The sequence below is a fragment of the Leuresthes tenuis genome, unplaced genomic scaffold (assembly GCF_036924035.1).
Source record: "Leuresthes tenuis unplaced genomic scaffold, fLeuTen1.0.hap1 SCAF_11, whole genome shotgun sequence".
NCBI lineage: Eukaryota > Metazoa > Chordata > Actinopteri > Atheriniformes > Atherinopsidae > Leuresthes > Leuresthes tenuis.
In genome coordinates this window covers 2,909,202-2,935,669 of record NW_027325365.1, presented here as the reverse complement: position 1 = coordinate 2,935,669, position 26,468 = coordinate 2,909,202, and the positions used below count along the sequence as shown (strand labels likewise).

Genomic DNA, 26,468 nt, shown 5'->3' with positions numbered 1-26,468 from the left:
CTCAACATTATTGAAGCAGTGTGGGATCATCTGACAGAGAACGGAACAAAAGGCAGCCCACATCCAAAGAAGAGCTTTGGGATGTCCTTCAAGAAGCCTGGAGAACTATTCCTGAAGACTCCTTAAAGAAATGACAGAAAGCTTGTCTCAGAGGGTTCAGGCTGTGTTGGAGAATAAAGGAGCTCAGACTTTAAAGCTTGTTAGAACTGTAGAAACTCTGATTTTCCCTTATTTACTGTATTTACAGTCATGTTTCAGTTAATGACTGCACCTGTAATCTATAAGTCAGCAGAAAACAGGGTAAAGCTTTCATTTTAAAGACCACATATTTCCACACGAATCAACACATGAAACGAGTTCTCTTTCTGTTTTTATTTAATAAGCTGGTTCATAAATTATCGCACATAAAAGATTCTTTTCAGTAGTTACAAAGTGGATCGCGACTTCAGTTAGCGCCTGGAAAAATAAAACAAGAAGATTAGAAGATTGCCCGACGAGTGGAAGATTTGAACAAATCCAAAGTTCATTCAGCGGAGCAGAGAAAACGGTTCAAACGTCCCATCAAATCACGTTTCCAGGCATCTGTTATCCGTCATCAGACTAGCAGCAGACAAAACCGTGACATGCGTTTCCTATTTCAAAGCACATGCCCAATTCTTGATCCTGTTCTCCAGTGTAATGGAATGAGGTGTAAAATTAAACTGATTTAAAAGGGGAGAAAAGGGAAAACACAGCACAAGCTACATGTTATGCTCACAAAAACAAACTCAAGTGTTGAAGTGGCGTCTTCTTGGCTCGACTTTCCCTCCTCGGGTTCACCGGTGGTCCAGAGGCGGCCGCTGCAGAAGCGTTTTCCATAATTCACTTCGTCTCTGATCCATCAATCATTCATTTATATCTCTTTAATACCTTCTACTCTCCTACAATCCTCCCCTCTGACAGTCAAACTGCTGAAAAACAAGCTTCAGTGGTGGATATCTGTTAAAATAAGGACAGCCTGAAGGGAGGGGAGGAAACCGTCCTCACTAAACTGGACTGAGGGGTGATGGGTGTCCATCCCAGACTATCACTAGTTCTCACTCTATGAGGCCCACGTCTTTCCTCGCTCTGGCTTCAGGAATGTGTTGGCCAGTCTTTCCCTCAGCAGGATGGAGCCTACTTGGACGTTTGCTGCTGAATGTGCTGCAGGAACTCAAGGTAGGACGAAGCGGACTCGGACCGGTCCTCCACCAGGTACTGGAACAAGGTGGCCTTAGCCGAAGCATCGTCCCTGCAGGAGGAAACAGCAAAAAACAACTCATTTACCCCCCTTTAACGTCTATGCAACTCAAAGACGAGTCAGTCTAACTCTAAACAGCATTCCTGAGCTTTTCCTGAGCTAAAGTTCATTAGTTTTGAAGAGAAAATCACACCAAAGGCCCACAGGAACGCTGTCTGTTGGGGAGTATTTTACAGAAACAAGACGGCTCACTTTAAAGAGTTCCTGAGCTGTTTTCACACACTTTAAAACACCAACTAACACCTGGAAGAAAGAGTTCAATCAGTCTTTGTGTGGCGCGGGCATCCGTCAGCTCCAGCCCAGCCGTTACCACGACGACCAGCGTAAACACAACAACCCGCCAAAAGCTCAGTCTCAGGTCCATGAAATGCTTTAAAACAAAGCACACAGCGGAGCAGCTTCTTCTTCATTTTTCCAGCTCAAACCGGCAGCCATCCTTTGAGCTGAAGTAAATACGAACTTTCAGTATTTCCTCCTTTTTTAACCAGAAAGTTTGGTTGGTCTTTTTTAAAATATTTCTCTGCTTCAGCTAACTGAGGAAATATGAAGGGTCTAAATTCTGACTTAATCTTCTTCACTTCCAATCAGAAAGAGGAGATCTGAGCCTGTTAAAGGGGAACTCCGGTATATTTAAACCTTATTTCTGGCATGAAATACGTTCATCTGCTCACAGAGAACAGTCTGGTGAAAGTCGGCGTCCTTCAGAAGATATTTAGATAACTGGAGATCCATATAACGGAGTGAACGGGGCTTAGAGGATGCAGCCTCTAAATAAGGCATTATCTGTCTTTATTTCACCAATACTTTAAGAAGAATGAATGAATGAACGTGTGCTATAGCTCTGTTAGCTCATAGCTGCTGTGTTGCTGTTATTGGCGGCTATCGGGGGGCTTATAGAGGTTTTCTACACACTCGTTTGCTGGGATGACGTCATCCACACGCCCCCCTGCAGCACAGCTCATTCACTCCGGTAAGAACGTCCATCTTACTCAAAGTCGTCGTTCATGTTGTCAAAATCTGATAAATATCCTGCCATGTTGCACAAAACTATCAGCAGCAAACTCTGTGTGAAGTTAGCCGACTGTCACAGAGCACGGAGTGAATAAACTGTGCTGCAGGGGGGCGTGTGGATGAAGTGGTCCCAGTAGAGTGCCTGTGTAGAAATCCCTCCGTTAGCTCTCCTGTAGCTGCAAGTAGCCACATAACAGCAGCTATGAGCTAACAGAGCTATAGCACACGTTCATTCATTCATTCTTCTTAAAGTATTGGTGAAATAAAGACAGATAATGCCTTATTTAGAGGCTGCATCCTCTAAGCCCCGTTCACTCCGTTACATGGATCTCCAGTTATCTAAATATCTTCTGAAGGACGCCGACTTTCACCAAACTGTTCTCGGTGAGTAGATGAACGTATTTCATGCCAGAAATAAGGTTTAAAAATACCAGAGTTCCTCTTTAACATAGATCAGCTGAAGCCACGGCTCCAGCAGCACTTTAAAACTTTTAAGAAGCTATTTTTGCTTTCGATCGATCCTCTTTTAGCCTCATTGTCTGCTTACTTCACCACAAACATCCATTCAGATACCAGCTGACAACACTGTGGTGTAAACATGTTGAGCAACAACGCCACAAACGGGAGGAGAGGAAACTCCAACAATGCGTCTCCGCCGCTGTCACCTCAGTGTTTACGCTGGAAATAGAGTTCTGCCAGCCTCAGGCTGATCTGCTCAACGTGAAACCGTGCACAACCGCCTTCTGTGCACAGCGTGATCACAACTCAAACCGACTCTTAAAGCGTAGCTCCACTCAACTGAAAAAAGATGGATGACCCTCTGACACGTCCAAACACCTGAGGAGCCAAAGCTGCTCTCACATTTTCCAAAGAGCCTCTCACTTTCTGAGCTGCACAAAGTGATCATGTGACTGGAAAGTTATGGAAGAGAACTTCCCAGCTCCACGAATCTGTAGATAAAAAGTCTAAATTAAACTTTGTGCTCCTTGTTCTTCCTTCACTGGAACATCTGCACGGCAGGCTGCAGCCGACATCTTCATCGCATTCAGCTACAGTTTGAGGAACTTCGACACGCCGGTTGTTTTAAATCAGCTTCAACAACCCCACAAACTAGAGTTTATCCAGTTATTTCTCTGACTAATAAGCTCCAGCTGCTAATATGAATGTAATCATTACAGGAAGGCGCCGCAACAAACGTCCCGAGGACAGAAAAGAGCGTTTGTTCCAATGATAATGGAATAAAAATGAGAAATCCTGCCGTCTGTGGGACAAACTGAGGCCAAACCTTTACACGGATCTGCAGAAGAAAGGAGGGATGACCCCACAGAAGTGAATCTTAATTATTTTGTCAGGAAATGTGAGCTGATCTTTTTAAATGTATTAGTTCTTCTTCCCCTGGAGACTGCAGCTCACAGGGTGCAAACAGCAGCAGCTTCTGAACAGTACAGAACCGCTCCAGTTCCTCACTCGTCCTCCATGCTGTTCTGACATGTTTCTACAGAAGCCCGGAATGGACAAAAAGCCAAATGCAAGCTCCGGCGTGGCTGCAGTTTCTGCTGAGGTTCAGTCGGTTTAATCTGCACCACAGGATGAGACACAGCTCTCCCTGCAGAATAATACTTTTATCTTCATCTTAATGAGAGTAAACGCTGTTTCATCTCAACCAAAGCGCTTTCATGAGCTACAGCCAGTTTCTTTTCATTTTCACACACCTGGAAGGGGACAGCTGGCTGATGAGCAGACTTTGTGCAGGTTGACATATAAGATGACATCAGGGGCTGAACAACTCTTATCCACCAAACTGAGGTTACTAATAGTTCAGTTTTCATCATCCGACATGGTTTCAGGCTCATTATTGGCTCCTTTAATGTGTCGATACTAAAGACATGCAGGCTTTTATCGAGCATTTCAGCTTAATTTAACAGCTAAAAATCATATTTTCTCACTTCGGTTTGTTTACCAAACTGAACAGCCAATCAGAGTGAGCCGTCTCTCTTCCTGATGGAGATTTAAAACAACCAATCGGCACTAATCAAAGACCGACTGACCCATGGGGAGGAAACGGTGAACCTGCAGAGATTCAGACCTGCTGCTGGGGTCAAAGGTTAAAGAAGAGGAGAAGGAACCGGCACCAGTTCAGCTTCTTTAAAAACAGACGAAGGATGATGCCGGTTCAGTCTGCTCATTCTCTACAGCTTGTACTGTTGGTCAGAGGGGAAGTGAAACTGATTTTGAGGTCACTGATGGAGGAAGTGTGGAGACATCTCACCCCCACACGTCTCCGGCTTCGAACATCTGGCTGTGTGTGAATGTTAATCCCCCCCGACTGCTAGTTAAGGGGCAGATGTGAGCCCAGCTGTGCTTACTTGACGACGTGAACGGTGGAGCTGAACGCTCGGTTGTCCTGCAGCCAGTCGAGGAACGCTCGCACCCTCTCAGACAGAGGAGTCTCCAGCTCAGGAACGTGACTCTGGGATTCACAGAGAACAACAATCAGCAACAGTGCTGCGTGTCAGCGTGGAGTCACACTGTCACCCAGGCTGCCCCCCGTCTGTGCTCCATCCACCCGTCGTTACGCAGCAGAAACAAGTGCTGACAGCTGCTGACAGCTCTGGGTGGAGCTGCTACGCCTACAGAGTGAACAGCTCCAGCAGCAGATCTGTTTTGCTGCACCAGTTGTTTTTCTACAAGCCAAACAGAGAAGCAGCTCTGCTGATTTACGGGGCAAAAGTGGGTCGTTTGTCGGAGAAATGAACAACGACGGGGGGCAGCGTCTGCTGCACATCTGGGTGACAGCGGCATTCAATGTGCGGTTTGTCTTTCTGACCATGTTGGGGGGGATCGAAGCGTAGGTCGGGCAGCCCAGAACGTCTCGGATGAACATTTCGTTGCAGCATTTGCCGATCCACAGATAAAACACCTGGAGGGACAAAAAAGAAGAACCAACACCACAAATCCAAAGAAATGAGTAAAAACCGGAGGAAGAGAACGGAGAAATCTGTTATTTCTGCTTTTTAAGACAGTTTTTACTTTTGTCTTCGCGTTCTACGCTCTGATTTTTTTCAAGTTTAATCTGACAGATCTGTATTTTTCTTCATTTATACATTTTATTTCAACAAAGTCTCTAGATTTGAGCTTAAACTTCGCTTTCTGCAGCCTTTCAGAGGCAGAATCGGACACGACAGATTCATTTTTCACACATTTACTCCCACATTCCACCGATGAGTCCCATTTTCGGAGGTAAATCCCTTTAAATTTAGTTGAAGTTTAATGAAAACTGTGCTTTAATGCTGCAGCTGTTGTCGTCACGGCGACACAATAAAGGCTCACAGAAATGCTAAATCAACACATGTCGTAATTATAGGCCCATAATTAACATTCTGAGGAAAACCCGTCCATGTGGAGCGGGTCATGGAGAAATAATCGTAAATGCTCACACTGCCGCAGTCCATGAGGAAGGCGCCGTCTCTGCTCAGCCTCTCAGCAGACAGGTGCAGCAGGTGAGGCTGAGGAACTATGCTGTCGTTCAGATGCAGCGCCCCCTGCAGGTCACACAAGACAATTACACTGACAAATACAGGATAAGAACAGCCACATTCACACCAACATAAATCAAGATGTGAAGCTAAATCTGAAGCTCAAACAGGCTTTTAATCCCACCTGGTCCGACAGGGTGTCCAGCCTGTACAGGTCAGGATGAACCATCCGCATCAGCTGCTGCAGCGGCTGCGTCTTAAACTCACACATGGCGAAGACGCGCTCGTCCAGCCGCGTGCTGGTGCCTGTCCGCAGCGCTTTCTGCAAACAAAAGGAAGCGTTTTCAACAATCATTCACTTATTCGTTCACCTGAAAGTCGATGAGTGACGAGCGCACAGCTGCTTAAAGCCAACGTCTGGTTTCACAAACACACTCTGAGTCCAACGCCTCCGCCGGGGTTGGTCAGGCGGCGCCTGCGTTCATCATGAGTTCAGAAGTTCAAATGGCGTTTTTAATCCTGCTGACTAACGTTACAGAACGTCATGATCCCCCAAGCTTAGTTTGTTTTTCCACTTGGATTATTAGTATGAGTAAATGTGGGCACACCCTCCGAGTGTGTGTGTGTGTGTGTGTGTGTGTGTGTGTGTGTCTGTGTGTGTGTGTGTGTGTGTGTGTGTGTGTGTGAGCTCGATGGTTAAGGACAGTGTCCTCATTAGGATAGAAAATCAAGCCTGTGTGGGTGGAAAAAACTAAAGGCGTTTTCAGGGTGTGTAAAGATGTTAACGTCACAGCTTCTTCTCACTCGATGCTTCCACTGTGTGAGAAAAACTCACATTTCCAGACTGTAATCCAGATGTTTTCCATTCCATCGTGTCCATATGTGTGCGAAACCTGGAATTAGAGTCTGTGAAATCTGGATTTGTGTCGAGCAGTCGCACCTGTTTGAGCAGAGCGAGGATGTAGAGGGGGAAGAGGCGCATGGCTGCAGGGACGACGAGTCCGGACTGCTGCAGGTTGGACACGTTGCTCCTGTACGCGCCGACGAAGTCCACCACGGCGTTGACCAGGGCGTCCCGGGCATCGGACAGGCTGGATGAAATCGACCGGTCGATGGCTGGAATACAAAAATAAGATGATGGAGCAGAGAAGGAAAACATTCTGTAACGTGCAACAAAGTCTATTTTTACAAGTTTTATCATGGAAATACATTCATGAGGGAACGAGGATGTCCTGCGACTCATAAAAATAAGGATTGCATTTCAATTTGCTCCTTCATCAGAGGTGAAACGCCTGCAAACCACAGCCGGCGTGTCTGTAAACGAGCAGATTTAAACTGGTTTAAGCAGGGAGAGCTGAAGGTTTACAACGCACCCATGTTGGCTAACAGGCATGTGATGGCCTGGACGTCAGCTCCGGCGTACAGATCACTCAGCTGACTGACGACCGGCAGACACAGCGTGTGCACTCTGATGCGCCTCTTTCCTGCAGGTTCGGAGAAGAAAAAGGGATTCATTCTGCTGATTTGCTGATAATTCCTTCCCAAACGGGTTAAATGAACACAGTGTTTGGCTCATGCACTCCGGGAGAATCCGCTAAACCAGCCAATCTCCTGCAGCCGGTCCGGGGAGCTAGAATTTAGAGCTCCGTTTGGACGTCCCGGCTGAGGAGAGGACCTCGTCTGCGTTTACCTTTACTGGACGTGTAGAGCAGAGCAGCCTGGAAACAGGCCAGAGACGAGTCCGCCAGAGAGTCTTCGATTGACATCTGGACTGCGAAGGCGGAGTCTGGGTTCACATTAGCGAGGGACAGCAGGTCGGTGGAGCGCACAAAGAAGTTACCGTGGAACGTATGGATGGATAGACCTGAAAGCAGCAGAAGAAGAAGGCGGATGAAGGTTACGTTGGCAGCATACGGGCGTCTGACCCGACTGCATCACCTCTAACCGACTGACCTTTAGTGCATCGTATTCTCATGACTGCCTCGAAGCCGATCTTTCTGGTGAGGTAGCGCTCGAGATCCCGCTGGAACTTCTCCAGCTGGGCCGGGTTGTGGATGTAATGAAAGGAGGGATAGTAAAAGACGCTGCCCGCTGAATACTTGGACATGCAAGCTGAGGAAGAGGTGGAAGAAGAGAATGCCATCATCCTTAGTCAGTGGAGGAGAGATTCCACCACATCAAGCAAGACGATACTGAGCATTTTCCTGATTTTTCACAGATTTTCAAGCACAAACAACAAATAAAAACACCAATTTCTATTATTCTGATGGAACCTGAACACAGCAGCATAATTTACATGTTACTTTCACTCTGAGATATCAGCTGATTTTCAGAGGAAGTTCATAAAAAACAGAACCGCGACCAGAACGCTGGCCGAGTATCTGAATTAAGCAGCTAAATTAACACGGTTAAAGCCATTAATGTTACGTATTCAGTCTCTGAAAAGGCTTTGAGATGAAAAAAATAATCCCTGAAGGAAGGAAAGGAAAACAAGCCAAAAATCCCAGATATTTCTCCAGATTTTATGATGTAGATGGTCTCTAGTCTCGTGGAAGAGGAGCTTATATCTGAGCCACTTCATGTGGGACAGAATAATGCAGCAGAAGAGAAAAAGAGTCGTCAATAGAGCAACTGTCTGAAATATGGTTCAACGGATGAAACGAGGACAAAATGATCAGGACAAAGTTTTATTCTGGGGAAGAAAAAGCAAAACGGCAGTAAAACAGAGAGGGTTAGAAGGACAGATGCAGGTTGTGTTCTTACCCAGCGAGGAGAGGTCTGTGTACTGGGAGCTAAGCAGGAAGAGATCCACTCCAATCTGCTGTCCTGAGCAGTCCAGTGCAAGTTTCTTATAGAAGTCTGTGGCAGGACCGAGGTGCTGCACTCCCTGAAAGACACCACATGACCACTGAACTCTCCTGCTTTGACCACACTACTTTGAATGTTTCCAAGCCTCTGAACTCTCCTGAAACACAATCAATGTTCAAAAGAAGCCACATCTGTTGTCACTTTGTTTTATTGGCGATTTCTGGAACCCTCACTGCGACTTCTGAGCAGTTTATTCAGATTAAAAAAATAAGACGATGGACATCAATACGGGGACAGATCTTAAAGCATCGAGGAGTTCAGTCGGAGCTGAAATCTGAGCTACATGTGGGGTGTCGGGGGGGTTATAAAGTATCAGGGATGTAAATATATAACAGCAGTGAAAACGCCAGCAAGTATAACTCCACATATCAGTGGTTCTCTGGTTGTAATTCCTCTGTCATGTGGCTTGGTTTAAAGCTCATAAATGACAGTAAGAGATGACAAAGCCATCATTTAGAGGTCCTATTCTGTCTGATGAATGTGGAGCATGACGGATTAATTCCTCATGCTGCAACAAAGAAACCCAGCAACAAAAGACTTTATGCTCAGTGAACCTTGGAGCTGGAGCGCTGGTTGGGGTCTTCTCTGGACTGCAGCTTCCCGGCGCCCAGCGTCGGCAGCTGAGTCTGGAACACGGTGATGCGACCCCCGGTGGGGGACATGAGCTTGAAGGCGGCCTGTAAGGCAGGACCGAGGGCGCTGTGGGTCTCTGTGCTCTGGCTGAACATGGCTGGGAGCGACGTCAGCAGGTCCTTCACCAGCTGGGGGAGCAGAGGAGAAAGAGTCGGGTTAAAAAACCTGGAGATTCTCAGCTGACACCAGAACTGAGCCGGTGAAAGCGAGCAAACGTGTTTAACTTCACGATAACATGTCATAAGTAGAGAAGAGAGATGAGCATGAACAGGAGGAACTGTTGAAAAGGGAAGATGAAGAAAGACCTACCTCTCTGCTCTCCTTCAGGTTCACCATCAGACTGTCATGAGACGGGATGAATACATCTGCAACAAGACAAAACGTCACATTAAACCAACTATTTGTCCCATAATGACCCCTGAAAATGTCCTTTACTGTGTGGAAAACGTTGTTGTTGTTGAGTACATGAAAAGAATTTAAAAAATCAGTGCAAAAGCTGTGATTGTGGGATGGAAACATAAAAGTTGGCCCAGTGAAACACTGAGGCTCCACAGGCTCTGATCATGGCTGCAACTCAAGATCCTTCTGCATCATTTCTCTCAGTTAGGAAGCCAACAACACCACAGGACAGGCCACAGAGCGACATACCATCGATGTCCGACACCACCAGCATCTGTGGCTGGGACAGCCCCTCCTGGAGGTTGTAAAAGTGGACGGTGCTGTCAAAGGTGAGGAAACCCACTCGAATTCGTGTGTCCCCGGGTATCCTGAACACAAAACACCGAAGAATTAACAGAGAACTACCAGCGGAAAGCTGGAAATCGATGACATCTGCTTGGTTTCTTCCTCACTCACTTGTCCAGGTTCTCGAGAAGCGATTCACAGAAGTACTTCAGGTATCCTGCTTCCACAGCATTGTGAGACACATCCAGCACAAACAGATAGACGGCCGGCTGTGGAGGTCGCAGCTGGACCCGGAGGAAACACATGATGAGACAAAACGAAAAGGTCCATATTTCTACACTGGATCCATAGATGTTGCTGGAGAAATGGCACAAGACTTCCCTCTAGTGGAAAAACAATGACACTGCGTGTTTTTACCATATAGTCTGAGGAGGCGATGAACTCCACTGTGGAGTTCTGGACCTCTGGCCTCTTGTGTGGTTCGCCGTATGACCTCGTCACGGGGTTGTACATAAACTCATCTGGTACTGAACAAGACAAAAGAGGAAAAAAATAAATCAAGGAGCAGCAAAACATGCAATTAAATACCTGCTAAAACAAAATGGCAACAATGGAGGGCCTCGTACCATCATTGACCCGGTAGCAGAGGTTGCACTTCCACCGGCGTTGGTCCAGGAAGGTGACGAACGGGTTGATGTAGGTCCGACAGGAGCGACAGCGCACGATGGTGTTGGACGTGATCACCGGCAGCTGCTGCAGAGAGACGCAGAAACGCTCGTGATTTCAAATTCTTTGCTTCTTCTCAGGCCTCTGATGACCTTTGCTAAACATTCTTCGACTGAAGAGGACTTTGTTTCCCTTTCACTGGGAATGTGGGTCGACCCAGATTTTCTGCTTCTCTTTCCTCTTTTTGGACTTTGTGCTAAAGAGCCTCGGCTGGTTCAACAGGGTCATGTCGGAGTGTTTCTCTGTTTCTCTTCTACCTTCGTTTCCTTTTGTCCTTGCAGCTCAAATCTCTGGTGTTTGCTCCCCTCTTCTTGACCAGCTTCAAACAGCTTGTGTTGCTGAGCTCGAGCTAAAGTTCGACTTAATAACCTGCTAATCACCGTTTTGCTTTCAGAGAGCATCACAACACCATAAAGGTCCAATTTATTGTCTAAACACCAGCTTCTGAACATCTGAGCAGGAAATGCAACGACTTAGCAGCCAACTTGCATTAGTTAATGTAGGGCTGGGAACTGAACTTCGGTTCTTTTAAGGCACCGACTGAAATGCTTCGAGTATCAGAACATGCCTCGTCTTTCGGTGCCAAGTTTCGGTCCCCAGAACTGATCGAGCTGCCCTCGATTGGCCGTATTAACGTTACACTTTGATGCAGGAAACCGTGGTTACGCCCACAGACGGGTTCACCTGCATCTGCGTTGGGAACTGTAGGCGTGTGTAGAACCGGTTAAAGAACGCCACCGAGGTCTGAAACGTGGCTCCATTTCACCAAGACTGATGCCAACATGTGCCAAAAAGTCATCTCTGCTAAGGCCAGCAACACGACTGATTTAATGAGTTATTTGACCTGCATAAAGTCAGTTTAAGAGCAGAAAGTTGCTCCGTGTTTGACTGGAAAAAGGTCGGACCGCAGCCATCCTCCTCTCAGCATTCAGCCTGTGGCCACAGAGCCGAGCGGCACAATTCAAAGTCTCCACATCTGGACTCGGCTTCATCTCAGAGCACCGAGGACGGCGCAGTGTGTGGGATTATAACAGGAAACGTTCAGCGAAATCCGGCAGAAATCTCAGTGTTACTGCAGCTTAATACTGCAGAAAGCAGACATGTTGATGTTTCTGAAGGAAAACCGCTGAGTGGAAAGCATTCTCAGTGTGGAGGATGGTGTTAGACACCAACCTGGCAGCTGTTTCCTCTGGAAATGATTTGTTGTTCATTTTTTCTGTAAGAAAACTGCTTGGATTGGAAAATAGACGACTTTATTCATCTCTTTGGGAGGTTCCCTCCAGGAAATTGAAATACTGAGCTTAAAATATAAAATAAAGCTGAAGATTTGCACTGTTATGTCTAATGTAATTTCCTTTTTGTTAGAATTGATATTATAAAACAGGTATCGTAAAAAAGTATCGAATATTTTCGATTGATCCCCGAGTTAAGTGTCACATAAATATTAGTCTGTTAAATGTTAGAGACTCTGTTTGAGTTGAGTAGTGATGAGATATTCTGTCTTTTTCACTTCAAGACATCTACAAAAAGGGAAATGAAGCTGGGGAGCAGTGAGTTCTGGTTTATCTCTATAACCCCACCCCCAGTCCATGCTGTGGGCGGTTCTTTCCTCTGCACCAGCATAACGTTGGTGGCAGCAGTTTTCCTGGCTGGGAGTTGGTACTTTGGTGGTGGAAACAGACAGAACTGGTGGAAAAAGGGCCAGCAGAAGCTAAAATGTGCTTCATGTTGTTTGTTTCCTGCTGGCTGAATGCAGAATGGGTCACATGACCCACCCCAGCGTATGAATGGGGAAGATGAACACGGTTTCAGGCCTCCAGACGACCACATCCCAAACAGCTGAGATCGCAGCACACACTCAAAGATCAATGTTCATGTTTCTGAAAGCTTTTAGATCCAAATCATCACTCCGGTACGGTGGGATAAAGCGCTGATGGATCATCCAGCTGCATGAAACACGGCCCTTTTCCTTTCTTGTCATAAGTGAAAAGGACTCTGAGGTACAGTGTGAGGCTTTTAGGAAAATACGAAACCTCCTGAATGAAACATCATGTGGATGACTCATGACCACAAGCTGCAGTCAGAGGAAACAGCAGCACGGATGAAACTGAAACACTCAAATGACACATGTAGCCTCACCATTCTTTCTAAATAAGTGGAAGAAATTCAGAGCTTTCACGAGTGAGACTGCAGAGGAGAATGTGGGGTTGTTAGGAGCTCCAAACCAATCGTTACACCTGCAGAGTTGTGCAGTGAAGCCTGCCTCCACCGCAGTGCACAACACCACAGAAAGAGGTGCAGACGCTGTCTGAAAAGATTTGTTTCCCTACAAAAACCACCCGACGTTTTTCGAGTCAAACGATTTTCTGTCAGGCCACCGTCTGAGTTTTATACCCATTTGGCTGGTGATGACTTCCAGCGTTGGTTTTATGTGTCATGGCTGCAACTCTGCTCTCCGTCAGCTCAAACCTTCTGACACCAGCTCACCCATCGCCTCTAAAAATACGCCCATCTATCTTTCCTGCACTCATCATTCCGCTCCTCCAGCCACCATCCGTCTCCATCACCTGCTCTCAGGGTGATCATTTGCACATTTCTTTTGTATTTTAGAATACAGCCAAGCTCAAAGTGCTGTCTCACACACTTTATTGATCACTAAGCAGCGATAGCTTCCACTCAAAAAGACGTTTCGGTCAATAAGACAGTCAAATCTGAGAAAAACATGTTTGTGTGTGCAGGTTTCACTGTGCCGAGCCCCCAGATCATACCTGAAGGTCTCTGAAGGGGTGGAGGAGGAGGCCCAGAGGGAGTCTGGCCTTGTTGAGTAAAGCCTGGGTTTGTGGTATGCTGGTCAGGGTACACCTGAACGTCCTGATCGGCAGAGAAAACAGACGACAAATTAGAAAAGAGATCAGCTCATCCAGACTGATTCAATTCCCCGTGTGTGACTCACTGTGGGCTGCAGTTGACCTTCCTCAGGTCGCAGCTGAGGTTGGGCTCGGGGGCCTCCAAAGGCCTCGGGGGCAGCAGGTTCCTCTCCTGCAGCAGGTTGACTGGCCTCAGGGCCTCCACCTCCAGCTCAGGCACCCCGCTCAGCCCCCCCAGGGCTGCAGACAGCTGGGAGAGGTCAGGGAAAGGCTGCAGAGAGGCAAGGGACAAAGATAAACAGTTTACGGCCACAATGCTTCAGTTTTTGACCGTTAAAACTCTTTCTGGGCGGTTTCAATTCTTAAAAAATGAAAATTTTAAAACTACAAAAGCACACAGTGTGTTTATTCATGCAGATCAATCAATGTGACATAGGAGAAGTGGCAGACAATCTGGCATTTTTAGCATAAAAAGCTTTTTATCAGTTGAGTTCCAGCTGCATGCAGCTTAAAACACTGATTAAACATGAGAAAATAAGCGTAGCTTCACCTGAGAGTACTGCTGGTAGCCCGACTGGCCGTACGGGTTGTGGGAGGGGGAGGCGTCTGTGTGGGAGGCCGGTCCCTGCTGATAGGCTGTCTGCATGCTATGGTAACCATAGCTACTGTAGGGCTGAGCCTGATTGGTCAGATCGTTGGAAGGTGGCATGGAATCTAGGAAAGAGGCATTTCTGCATTAAAACAGCATCACGCACCTGATGATTTAGTCAGGAACGGCTGGTAAAACTGGGCTAACAGGTCTCAGCCCTCCCTACATTAGTCAATCAAAATGAGAATATAATATATAAATAATTCAAGAAAAACTTTAAACAAATTGTTTTTGTATTTTTGATCAGAGGCGGAGCAAAATCTGAACTGAAACCCATGAAATCGGTGAAAACAGGCTAATTATCTACAGCCCAAGTGAAGCAACTCGGTTACACTGGACTTTTCTTCAACATTTGATTGACAGGTTGTAAGTCCCGCCCCCTCCATTTGCGGTTTATTTGGGCTAAATCTGTATAGCCCAAAGCCAGCAGATTTGGGCCAATCACAGACGACTCTACTTGATTACGTGTGCAGGGCGAAACTTTGACAATTGCAGGCATCGGGGTTAATGAAGTGGATTATTTACTTTCTAATCTGTGTTCTTCAATGTAGGGGCACATCATCCAAAGGAAATCCAAATTACACAGAAAGAAAAGCGCCAATATCGTAGCTTTTGTGTAACTTGGTTTGAGAGAAAGGACTGGCTAACGGCTAACAGCTAACGGCTGGCTAACGGCTAATGTTAGAAAGGCTAACGGCTAACAGCTAGCCTCTTCAAATAAGGTAGACCACCCCCATTCATGTCACACAGATGGCTCATTTTGTGGAGTATTTCTTTTCTTAACGTCTTTCTGGAGTGTTTTTCTGGAGTTACTATTTTAGTTTTGTGCTGATGTTTGGATTATTGTGTTCCAAAGCTAATTGCAATAGGCTATAAATCTGGGTTGACCTTTTTTAAAACCTTTTATGGTGTGAAAGTATTTGTATTTCCAGAGAGATGGTAGATGGTATATTTTCCATCAGTGCATTCTTCTAAATAGTGTTTTGGTGGTTTGTTGAAAAGGCCCGTGCTGTTGTGATAGTTTAAACTTTCTAACAGGACACCTTTTATGTGGAAATACAACTACTTGGCTTTTATAATACGTTAGCCCCCCCATTCAATGTCAGCACAAGCCGTCACTGGATTTAGTGTTTAAAGGTGATAGAAAATCACTGCCACTGTCCCAGATAATTTCTGCTCGCTTCAAGTCCACATGTGTAACTATAGTCACTTAAAACAGCAAGTAAAACACTTAAATCAGGAGTAACTTTGGTTTTCAGTGACTTTAACGTCTGCAGTCCTTCCTCTATGCTGGTTGGTCATTTTCACACAGTCTTGCTAACAATTAGCAGCAATCATACGCCTCCACCCGGCTCTCGACTAATTGGAGGAACAAACAACCTGCGGACCCATCTGTCGGGTTGCCAAGTAGCTGCAACACGATGAAATAAAAAATTCTGACATGCTAATCAACATCTGGTGTCAACCATGACTCAAACAACATCTGTTGCAGTGCCAGATGCAAATATTTGCTACAGACACAATACAACAGTCTTTCAGGCCACATTTGTGCTGTGATCATTTGGTTAGAAGCAGATATTTGTGGTAAAGATGCTTCAACCTTTGAACTTGTTGATGCTCGCAGAGTCTGAGATGAAATACCTGGATAGCTGCCACCTTCTAGGGAATCATAGCTGTTGGGAACCGGAGAGGCGCTGCCAGTGGTGGAAGAAGAAGTGTCTCCACCTGAGAGAGAAACAGAGGAAGAGAGGACACAGGAAGGATAAAAAAAAAAAACAATTCAATTAAGAGCAAAGGGCTGCCTGAGAGGCGAGGCAGAATGAGGCATGAGATCAATGTGGTGAATAAGGCCAAAGAGAACAGTTCAATAAAAAAACAACATAATGAGATAACAGACTCACGGAAAAAGTAATAAAAAGAGAAAATGCAGGACTGGTGCTGCAGATTAAATCTATATGAAGGAGGGAGGGTCAAGATGAAATGAAAGAACAGGAGGGAAACAAAAAAAGACCATGAAATGGGCCGTGTTTCAAACCCCCCCCCCCGGGCCTCTCAGAAGAACAGCAAGAGGAGGCAGAGCGGCTGAAAGGGGATGCACTTAAATCTGAACAAGTGAGTGTGAATGTGCTGCTTTGCATGGAGGAAAACCAGGAAGCATGAAGCAAAACCAGGAAGCATGAAGCAAAACCAGGAAGCAAAACCAGGAAGCAAAACCAGGAAGCACAGAGGAAAACCATTACGAAAAACCACGATGCACGGAGGAAAACCACGAAAGAAAACCAGGAAGCAAAACCACGAAGCACGGAGGAAAACCACGAAAGAAAACCACGAAGGAAAACCACGAAGCACGGAGGAAAACCACGAAAGAAAACCACGAAGGAAAACCCCGATGCACAGAGGAAAACCACGAAGCAAAACCATGAAGCACGAAAGAAAACCATGAAGAAAAACCACGATGCACAGAGGAAAACCACGAAGGAAAACCACAAAGCAAAACCACGAAGCACGGAGGAAAACCACGAAGGAAAACCATGAAAGAAAACCACGAAGCACGAAGGAAAACCATGAAGGAAAACCACGAAGCACGGAGGAAAACCACGAAGGAAAACCACGAAGCACAGAGGAAAACCACGAAGGAAAACCATGAAAGAAAACCACGAAGCACGAAGGAAAACCATGAAGGAAAACCACGAAGCACGGAGGAAAACCACGAAGCACGGAGGAAAACCACGAAGCACGGAGGAAAACCACGAAGCACAGAGGAAAACCACGAAGAAAAACCACGAAGCACGAAGGAAAACCACAACGAAAAACCACGAAGGAAAACCACGAAGGAAAACCACGAAGAAAAACCACGAAGAAAAACCACGAAGCACGGAGCAATAAATGATACAGTTAAAGCCCCAATTTGGGTGAATTAAAGTGTTGAATTTAGTTTTGAATGTTAAGTATAAATAAAGGCAGTTTGGTCATGTGACAGCCTGAAAGTAAACAGCGCAGCCAGGGAAAGAAGGAGCTGCTGTTGTTTAACCTTCGGCATCGATGGGTCACACCGCAGGACGTTAATCAGAACAAACTCTTTCAAACTCGTTACACTAAAACTTATTTTGGTGTGTGACACAAATGTGAAACTCGAGCACCACAAAGTTTGTGTTATTGCACAGTTTAGCAGCAGTTGTGGTAACATATATGTATAAATATCATGGTAGAAATCAGCAGTTTTATCAATGTTTAATCGGTTTTTAAACGGCTTTGTGAACAGAGCTGTGTCTTATGATGCATTTAATGACTCCTCGTTAAAGTCCAACCATCTCACATCTCCCGTTTACTTCCTGATGTAATAAAGTAGCATTAATAAAGGAAAAATGCACAAAAATTATCTAAAAACACAAGCACAACAACAAAATACACATTTCCTCATCACACATGAAATTCTGAGCAGGTTTTCCAGAAGGATTATGTGGTCAGAATATCTGAATGAAGCCATTAATCCATGTGGGTCAACGGGAGGGATCGACAACCGCGAACCAACACACGACAGGCCTCAGGCAGCGAGCTCATTGGACAGCACAGGATCCAATTATCTTGCTCTAAATCTGACCAGCAGACTCCGGGATTATGCTCTCTGGAAGAGGTAAACTAAGCTGTCCTTACTTCTCAAAAACCTCTAGCTGCACAATAAGCAGACAGGATATTAATTCTGTTTAATGAGCACTTGCATCAGATCTTTCTGTCAAACTGGAGCCATCACAGGTTACTGATAATTATGACTCCATTCACACTGCGTCCGATGCGTTTCTCCCACTAATCCGATTACTCACAGTCAGTGTGGACGGGAAAGAGAGCTGCATGGAGACGGTTTGTGCAACATGTGCTCGAATAGTCAGCTCAGACTTAGAGACACCATGACAACTAATGCACCTTCAGAGTGACTGAAGTGGCAAAAAAGATGATTTAGTTGGAGCCAAAAACAATGAATCCATCAGTTAAAAGACAATAAATCCACTTTGGATTATTATGCATGTTTTACATTTAGTTTTTAGGGTTAAATATAAAAGTATGCATTGGTGGGACTTCTGTAAAGCCCACCTAATGTTGCTGTAACTGCTGTAACTTTGGCATCCAACGAGCTCGCGCTGTTCATCGAGTATAAATGACATTCAGCAGAGTGGGAGAGAAGATGTTCTCTGTAACCCGCCGCAGATGAATCCTTTTTCATCTCCTAACGTAAACCTCTGTTTCCTCACCCTGGTCCTCGCGGCACACTGCCCTGCATGTCCTCTCCAACACACCCGATTCAAATATACAGGTCAGCAGAAGGCTGATGGAGAAACATTCATTTGAATGAGGTGTTCAGGGACACATGGAAACCGTGCACGCAGTGTGGGATGGGAAACAGACTGAGCCAGATGTCTCCAAATAAAAGCAACAGCACCTCCAACAGAAACTAAAAGCCTTTTTAAAATCATCCACATGGTACAACTGGATTTATCGGCCACTCTTCCATCTTCCACTCAGAGAACTCTGATGGACATTTGATTAAACAATTTCACACGTTCAGCTTCAACTTTTCAGCAATTAGCAACAAGAATGGTCCTGATGGAATGATTTTCCACATCAAAAACTGGTGAAACGTGTGAAACTAATCAAAGATCCGGCAACACAAACGGCTCTTAGCAAAGAAAAACTAAAAAAAGGTGGATTTGGTTCTTAGAGTCTGTGCCGCTTCATAATGTTACAGCAGCAGATGCATCAATCTAGTTATTATAGTTTCTATATTAGTTCCCCTCCTTTCTATTCCATCTATTTTCATCATTTTCATGATTATCGATGACAAATATTCATGTTCAGTCCAAAGAAGTGAAGTAAATCACCAGATTTTTAGGCGAGCAACTACAAAACGGCTGCATTTATAAGTTTATACGTGACTAAAAAGGTGAAATCTTCCGTATATGACGAAGATGAATCCGATTAGCATGGTTTAAAGTAAAGAAAAGCAGCAGCATCTGTTATTGTGCTCCAACAGAAAAGCTGCAAGTCTGTGCAACACCAGGGGGAACCGAGGAGATCATGAGGGATAAACCCAAAGCTAAAACAAGCCTCTTGTTTTACTAAGATGTGTGCTAATGATGTGCAGAAGTGCTAAGAACTGTGGTGAGGAGCCGGAGAGTCGGCTGGGGAGTGGCTATATTTAAACACCTGTTAACCTCTGGCTGATGACACAGCTCCAGAGGGATCGGCAGAAGCAGAACATGGAGGGGCTGGTGTGAGCCAGGATCGTCTCCCTCAGATACACAGATATATATGTAGGAAAAGAAGTTAACTTCTAACTTTGTGTGGGAATGATTCATTTGATTTCAACGTCATTTTAAAGGCAAACTGTGACGGCTGCACAGCTAAATATCTGGGTCTGTGTGTTTAAACTAAGTTGAAATGCATTATTTCTGTTTGGAAGCGCGCACATTTAGATCTAATTGCATTTTCAACTTTGTTAAATTTGTTTTATATGTTAAACCTGTTTTCTTTTCTTCTATTGGTGCTGGGGGGAGCCATGTGAGAGCTGGGGGGGGGGGCAAAAGTGAGCACAAGCTGCAGGCAAAGCTACATGCATAGGAAGTGCAATGAGCCTGTACCAAGGCAGCTTCATCGGGGGGGGGGGGCACGGTGTAGTTTAAGTCCTTTAGATGTTAAGATGTATTCCTTTAGATTTAAAAGTAATTTCTTTATTTAGTTATTTTGTTAATTCTTTGTTTGAGTAATTATTAAATTAACTGTTAGGTTGTTTCTTTATTTGTTAGCATGTGTTACCCCCCCTCTTGTGTTGAAAATTGGTCTGATCAGCCAGTATTTAAGTCCTCTTTTGTTTCCTGTTTAGGAGGTCAGTTTGGTTCTGTGTTAAGTTACTCATCATTTGAACAGTTGGTTTGAAGTTATTATGACTTTACTTTATTTTGGCCTCTTTTAATGGCCCTGATATGATGTTCTTTGGGTAAAATAAAACCAGTTTCTTTTTTTAATCTATCTGCTTGACCAGCTCGGTCCCTCACACAAACATATAGGTGTTACATATACAGTTATATCAGCAAAAATGAGCTTTAAAAGTTGATTTCCAGCTGTCTGAAGGCTGATTCAGGCCCCAAACACAGGCTAAAACTTTCTTTTTTTAAAATGGTACATGAAAACTTTTATTAATTTCAAATAAATCGGTCTTACATAAAGATGTAAATACAAGGCTTACGTAAATCCTGGGAAACATGGCAGCCTAATCTAATAATAGTCACTAATTTGCATTTCAAATAAAAATAAGTGGCAGTCGAGTACAAACGGCCCTTTTTCTGAAACAATCATTTTCCACTGCAACATTATTTAAAGCAACATTTTTTTGTCAAGCATAAACGAAGAGAGAGAAATAAGCCTTTGGATGAATTACATTTGCATTTTAATGCCAACAATGTGTATTACTGAGAAAAAGCCTCGGGCAGCCGTCCTTTCTTCAGACGTTCCCTCCAAGCAGCCAGATTTACTTTAATCTTTTAAAGTGGTCTTGAAGAATAGTTCTCCAGGCTTTCTGAAGGTCTTTCAAACTTTTTCTTTGGCTACTTTGAATGTAAACACTTTCAGAGGAATGTGTTTTTTCTTTGTTCAGCCACTTAACTCTGACCTTTGAACCCTTCAGGCAGAAAAAAGGTTCCTAACTCAAGGGATGAACCAGTGTTGTGTCGACACAGAACAGACAACTTAGCAAAGAAGCCATTTTAAACTGGATCTTTAGGCACTTTGTCACAAAGACACATCATTTGTTCCCATTTCTTTAGCTGCATCTATGAAAAACAGCAAAGAAAACACAGTTTGACAGACAGAAAATAGGATTTCTGCAGCAACAAGGTGATTCCCAAAGAGCTATTAGCTGAAAACTTGGCATATCTCAGCATGGAGTGCAGTGTGTCCTTAAAACATTTGAGGAAACTGGACAAGTGGAGGACAAAAGAAGAAGTGTCAGGCCTAAAAAACTATCTATAGCAGATGAACAGGATCTGAAAGTGATGTCCTTAAGAAAGAGGAAAAAATCCAGCTGTGACCTGACAGGACCTGAGAGATGCATCTGGACCTTCAGCTGATCCATCTACTGTTGGCCCAAGCCTCATCAGAAATGGTCTCCATGGAAGGGTGGCTGTCAAGAAGCCGTTCTTAAGGAAGGGAAACAGGGAGAAAAGGCTGAGCTGTGCCAAATGACACAAGAAGTGGACTGAAAATCAGTGGCAACAGGTCTTATGGAGGGATGAATCCTCCCCAGAGCCCGGACCTCAACATTATTGAAGCAGTGTGGGATCATCTGACAGAGAACGGAACAAAAGGCAGCCCACATCCAAAGAAGAGCTTTGGGATGTCCTTCAAGAAGCCTGGAGAACTATTCCTGAAGACTCCTTAAAGAAATGACAGAAAGCTTGTCTCAGAGGGTTCAGGCTGTGTTGGAGAATAAAGGAGCTCAGACCAGAGATTCACTTTAAAGCTGCTCAGAACTGAACAAACTGATTTATATTTGTATGTTTTTACAAATTTAGCAGCTGTTTCCTGTTTCCATGCGGTATGGAAAGGAATGAGTGGTTTCTCATGACCTTTGTATCGTATGAACAATACTGAAAGTGTTCACGCCTCGAGCTTCAACTGTATAAAACTATTATAATCTATTCAGATGGCTTTTAATACCCAGTAGTATGGTGACTCTTTTATATTATCTTATTCAATTTTGCTGTATTTTATTTTATTGCGTTTACTGTTATTTCATTGTTTTGTACTTATTCTTTTCTTCATTTATTATCTGATGTAAAGCACCGAAATGGATTGTTGTAAAGGGCTGTAGAAATAAATTACATTTACACTCACATAAAAACCAAGAAAATCAGAAAATGTTCACAATTTGGAAGCTTTGACCTGATTTTTATGTTTGCTGATGATAATAATAATACCTGCTAATTAATTTCCTCTTAAACAGGACACTTGAATACGAGTTTAAGATAAGACAATGTGGTCTGATTCGGACTCATGAAGCGTTTTAATCCACTGGTACGATCTGGAGCTGGAAATAAAAACCCAGTTTATTGATTTTTTTTCCCTTTTTCCATTAGCATGGAAGAGAGGAGCACCACAGCGAGGCAGCGTTCATGCAGTGACGTCCTCCCCTGCTTCACAGTTCCAACGAGCAGAAGCCTTTAAGCCAAACCAAATGCTAATCTACTTACCTGCCACCTCCCTGAGAAAGAATATTTCAACAGAACAAGATGCACACAGATTTAAAGATGACATCAACATACGCTTGAAGCATTGATGATTGTGGTGAGGGGGGATACAGGGAGGGGGGGGCAACAGATGAATTTCAGAATGTCAGACCAAGGGGGAGAAATCTGATTAGCATATTAAAAAGGAGGTGGTGCAGATGATGAATGATGGAGAGCAGGAGTGACAGAAAAGCAGACGTGACACTGCGTTGGAAGGTGAAGGCACCTGTTCACACAAATGCAAAAACTGTAGGGGCATGGCAAGGTTTAGGAGAGCTAGACGAGTTCATGGAGGGTGGGAAAAAAGTGGTAAGAATGGGGTTAAGGGGAGGTAAAAGCAGACCTGCTTCCTCATCCTCATCCTCCTCCTCGTCATCATCAGAGCTGGATGACAAGGGGGCTGCTGCTGGGCCTGAGGTGGCGGCAGAGGCTGAGTTAGCTCCACTATTAGCAACATATCCATACTGCAAGCCTGTTGGAAGGGGGAGTGGGAAAGGTTCATAAGAAAACTGTCAGGACTGGGTGACTGTCAGCTGACGGGGGCACAGAGATCAGGCAGCATCTGTGTGTGTTTAAGCAAAGGCAGCTTATTCAAATATTCCTTTATGAGGGAATGTTTGATGCCTCCCAAAGAGGTTTCAGCCAGCACCCAAAGGAAAAAAAACACTCAGAATACAATGTCTTACTTTTTTTACACCACTTTTGTTGCTTGGAATTAGCAGAATAGATAATTTAGCTTAGATTTGGTCAGAAATAGGAAAATGCTTTCTGAGAAATAAAAGAACAGGTTCAATCTATGTAATATAATAAAAAAACACAATTAGTTTCCCCATCATGAGCAGGAAAAACCCCGTCTGCTGACCAATGAAAGAAGCCGGACAGAGAAAAGCACTTTGAGTTTTCTTTGAAGAACACTTAAACCCTCCAGCAAAACGTTAACAGGCCGAGATAAACTGAATGTTTCAAACAGGGTGAACCTCACAGCTCGACTTGGAATGTTGCTCGGACAGGTTTTAACATCCAAAACAATATTTTAAATGAATCCAGTCGCATGTAAGGTGCAGATATGTGACAGCTGGTGGGACTAATTTTCACAGGCAGAGGTTGCTGCCACAGCCAAAACAAAGCTTCCAAAAAATGTTTCCAATCATAAAAAGACTGCGTACAGACAAGTTAATCACTTAAAAGTATGAGCCAGTTACAAAAGTGCACTGGGTGTTTGTTCTCCTGCTATTATCCAACATGTTTCCACTGCTTATGGCTGCTAATAATAATAATAATGAGACAGAGGACACTGATTTGCATTGCAGGTATGACTGGAACAGGGAGTGAGGATTCTGTGTAAATAAACACAGGAAATCACTTCTTTCTATGCACTGAAGCTGTGCAGATTTGTTTTTGGAAGCTAAATAATCGTCAAATGCAACCCGTGCAGGAGCTTTACGGTATGAAACTACCACAGAGGGTAACGCGGGAGAACTTCACGGATCACAGCTGAAATAAACAGGCTTCTGGGCCTTAAACCCTAACATTTGCATGAAGACTAGATTACGTGTGCAAAGTCCCCCCAAGAGCAGCTGTGAACATGTAAACCTTTCAGTTGGACTTCTACGAATAACTAACTTTAAAGACTGCAGGCAGAGCTGAACCAGAAGAAACAAAAAAACAACTATCTGTTGTAAACTGCTGTTACCTTGGTGGCCTGGCGAGGAATGCACTGAAGTGGAGGGGGTTCCTGAAGGTGGTCGATCCACATCTGCACCACTGTAGGAGTCATAGCTGCGAGAGGCCTGGAGGGTTTGGTTATAGTGTGGGTGGACACTATTTTGGGCTACAGCAAAAAAAATAGAAAGAACCACAAGTAAATATAAGATCTAACTGATTAAATGCAGATTTAACTTCCTTAATACAGTGCATAAAGTGGAAAAGCAGTCGGTACTTTTCTTTCAAGGACAGGTTGGTTTCAGATACAAAAGCGAGATTGTTTAACAGCAATGCAGGTCAGTGCTGTGCTTCACAGAAGAGGTTTTAACAAAATAAACAACAGAAAATCACCAATTCTGATTGAATTTGTGCCAATCACAGCATGCCTGAGGATGACAATAAATCTACACAACACCAACTGAATCACCGGGCAATACATCAAGGTAGAAGCTCGAGTTCTCGGTTTAGCAGCAAGCAACAAAAATGTTAAACAAACCTGTGCTTCCTTGACCATTGACTGTTGGCGCCATTTGTCTGTGAGACCCCGCTCCATACCCAGGCTGCACTGCTGTTGTGGAGGGTGGGGGTGCAGTGCTGTACTGGTGCAAAGGTGCACCCATCTGGGTGGGCAACACTCCAGGCATGGAGGTGCTTTGGGAAGAACTGAGGGTGCCATACTGGCTACTTCCTGGAACAGAGGGGTACGAAACAATCGGATAGAGGGGGGCTCCGGGTCCGCTCGCTGGCGCTGGAACCAAACTGGGATGCTGCTGGGCGGGGGAAGCCTGGTACGACTGCTGCCCGTAGTAGGACCCTGGTGTGGCGTAGGGTGGCTGCTGCTGCTGGAACGGCTGTCGGTTGTATTGGGCATTTGAAGGTGGAGGACCTGAAGACGGGAGGGTGGCATATGGCTGAGAAGGAGGGGCAGGTCCTGGGGGGGCGTTGTATGGAGATGAAGCTACATGATGCTGAGGGGGGTGGTGTTGCTGCTGATGGTTGCTCTGGTAGTAGTTAGCACTGTGGGCACTGTTCGGTGCTTTGCTGGGAGCAGAGGAGGCTTGGCCAGTGATGGTGGGGTAGCTCTGCTGTTGAGGTGGGGCTCCACAGTAACCTGCAGGTGGATACATGGGTGGGTAGGTCTGCAGTGGACCTGAGGACCAAGAAGGGGTGCGAGTTAACTAAACTCATCATATAAATATACCATTCAACTTTAACTGCAGCACTTATGTCAAGCATGTAAAAATGTAATTAATAAAATACCATACAGAGTTAACCATAAACTGCAAACGAAAAGCTTATTTTTCAGCCAAACGTACACCTGACAGCACACGATTAAAAATTCAACTTATACAGTTATCTTGTACTTAACTTTTGTTTTTTGAATTTGTTGTACTCTGCGCTCAAATAATAACATGATGGTGCGCAATCTGTTACAGCACTTGCTAACACTTAGCTAACTTATTAGCTTGCGTTAGCCGTTATCCTCATTGGATTGCGGTGGCTCCACCGTTAGCTTGGGTTAGCATTTAAGACTAGCTGTAGCATTCAATAAAATCCCTTATTTTCTCTAATTTACACATAGTCTTATTTTACATACAACACATATGTGGTAATTGATTTTTTTAAATCAGTAAAATGTATATGTAACAACAACAATAAGTACAAATATAGGCTAATCACAAATTGCCTTCATAGGGCTAGCATGCTAATGTCAGCGAGCTGGCTCATCGCATCATCCGGCCTCCTTTACCGTTCTGATACGGGGGCGCAGCTCCCCCGTTCGGCGTTGAGTTCTGGCTGTAGCTGCCGGAGCTGTTCAGGTTTGTGAAGCCCGGCGCGGACATCCTCCTGGTCTTATGTCCACAGATTCACGAGTGAGTACATACGCATGAGCGTGAGTGTCCAAACCCTGGATCCCCCCGCCACAAAGGCGTTAAAGAGGCTGCTGGTGGTCGGTGAAGACCCGGGCAGCCTGGCCAGGTCCGCTCGGCTGAGAGCTGAAGCCTCCAGTTGGGATGTTGGGGAGCTTAGCTGACGCTTGGTTGTGTTCACATCACCCCCTCTACTGGAGTTGCTATGCAACTGTGTGTAATTTATTAATGTTCGTGCTATTACAACCCCTGGCAAACACAAGTATGCAGGTATTTATTTTAGAAATACAAATTACAGGGAGGATTACATCATCAGAAGGGAAATGTTACATTTTTTTCTTCAATAAAAGTACTAATTGAACAATCTAAAAATACTCAAACTCGAGCAAAAGTCATGCATGAAAAATCCTGTTAATTATGAGTA

The 26,468-nt window shown here is 44.7% G+C and overlaps 1 protein-coding gene across 1 annotated transcript; it reads right to left on the bottom strand.

The window, feature by feature from the left end:
- Window positions 1-357: 357 nt before the first annotated feature.
- Window positions 358-26,220, bottom strand: sec24b (SEC24 homolog B, COPII coat complex component). Its single transcript, XM_072395158.1, has 24 exons — window positions 25,924-26,220; window positions 24,670-25,323; window positions 24,163-24,300; window positions 22,813-22,941; window positions 15,835-15,918; window positions 14,095-14,258; window positions 13,631-13,815; window positions 13,446-13,548; window positions 10,578-10,704; window positions 10,369-10,478; window positions 10,123-10,235; window positions 9,916-10,034; window positions 9,577-9,632; window positions 9,189-9,395; window positions 8,530-8,653; window positions 7,720-7,878; window positions 7,457-7,630; window positions 7,140-7,250; window positions 6,707-6,882; window positions 5,951-6,088; window positions 5,728-5,832; window positions 5,118-5,210; window positions 4,657-4,760; window positions 358-1,270 (listed from the first exon to the last, which is right to left on the bottom strand). The coding sequence occupies exons 1-24, from the start codon at window positions 26,015-26,017 to the stop codon at window positions 1,156-1,158; spliced, it is 3,582 nt and encodes a 1,193-aa protein (XP_072251259.1). The 5' UTR covers window positions 26,018-26,220; the 3' UTR covers window positions 358-1,155.
- Window positions 26,221-26,468: the final 248 nt, after the last annotated feature.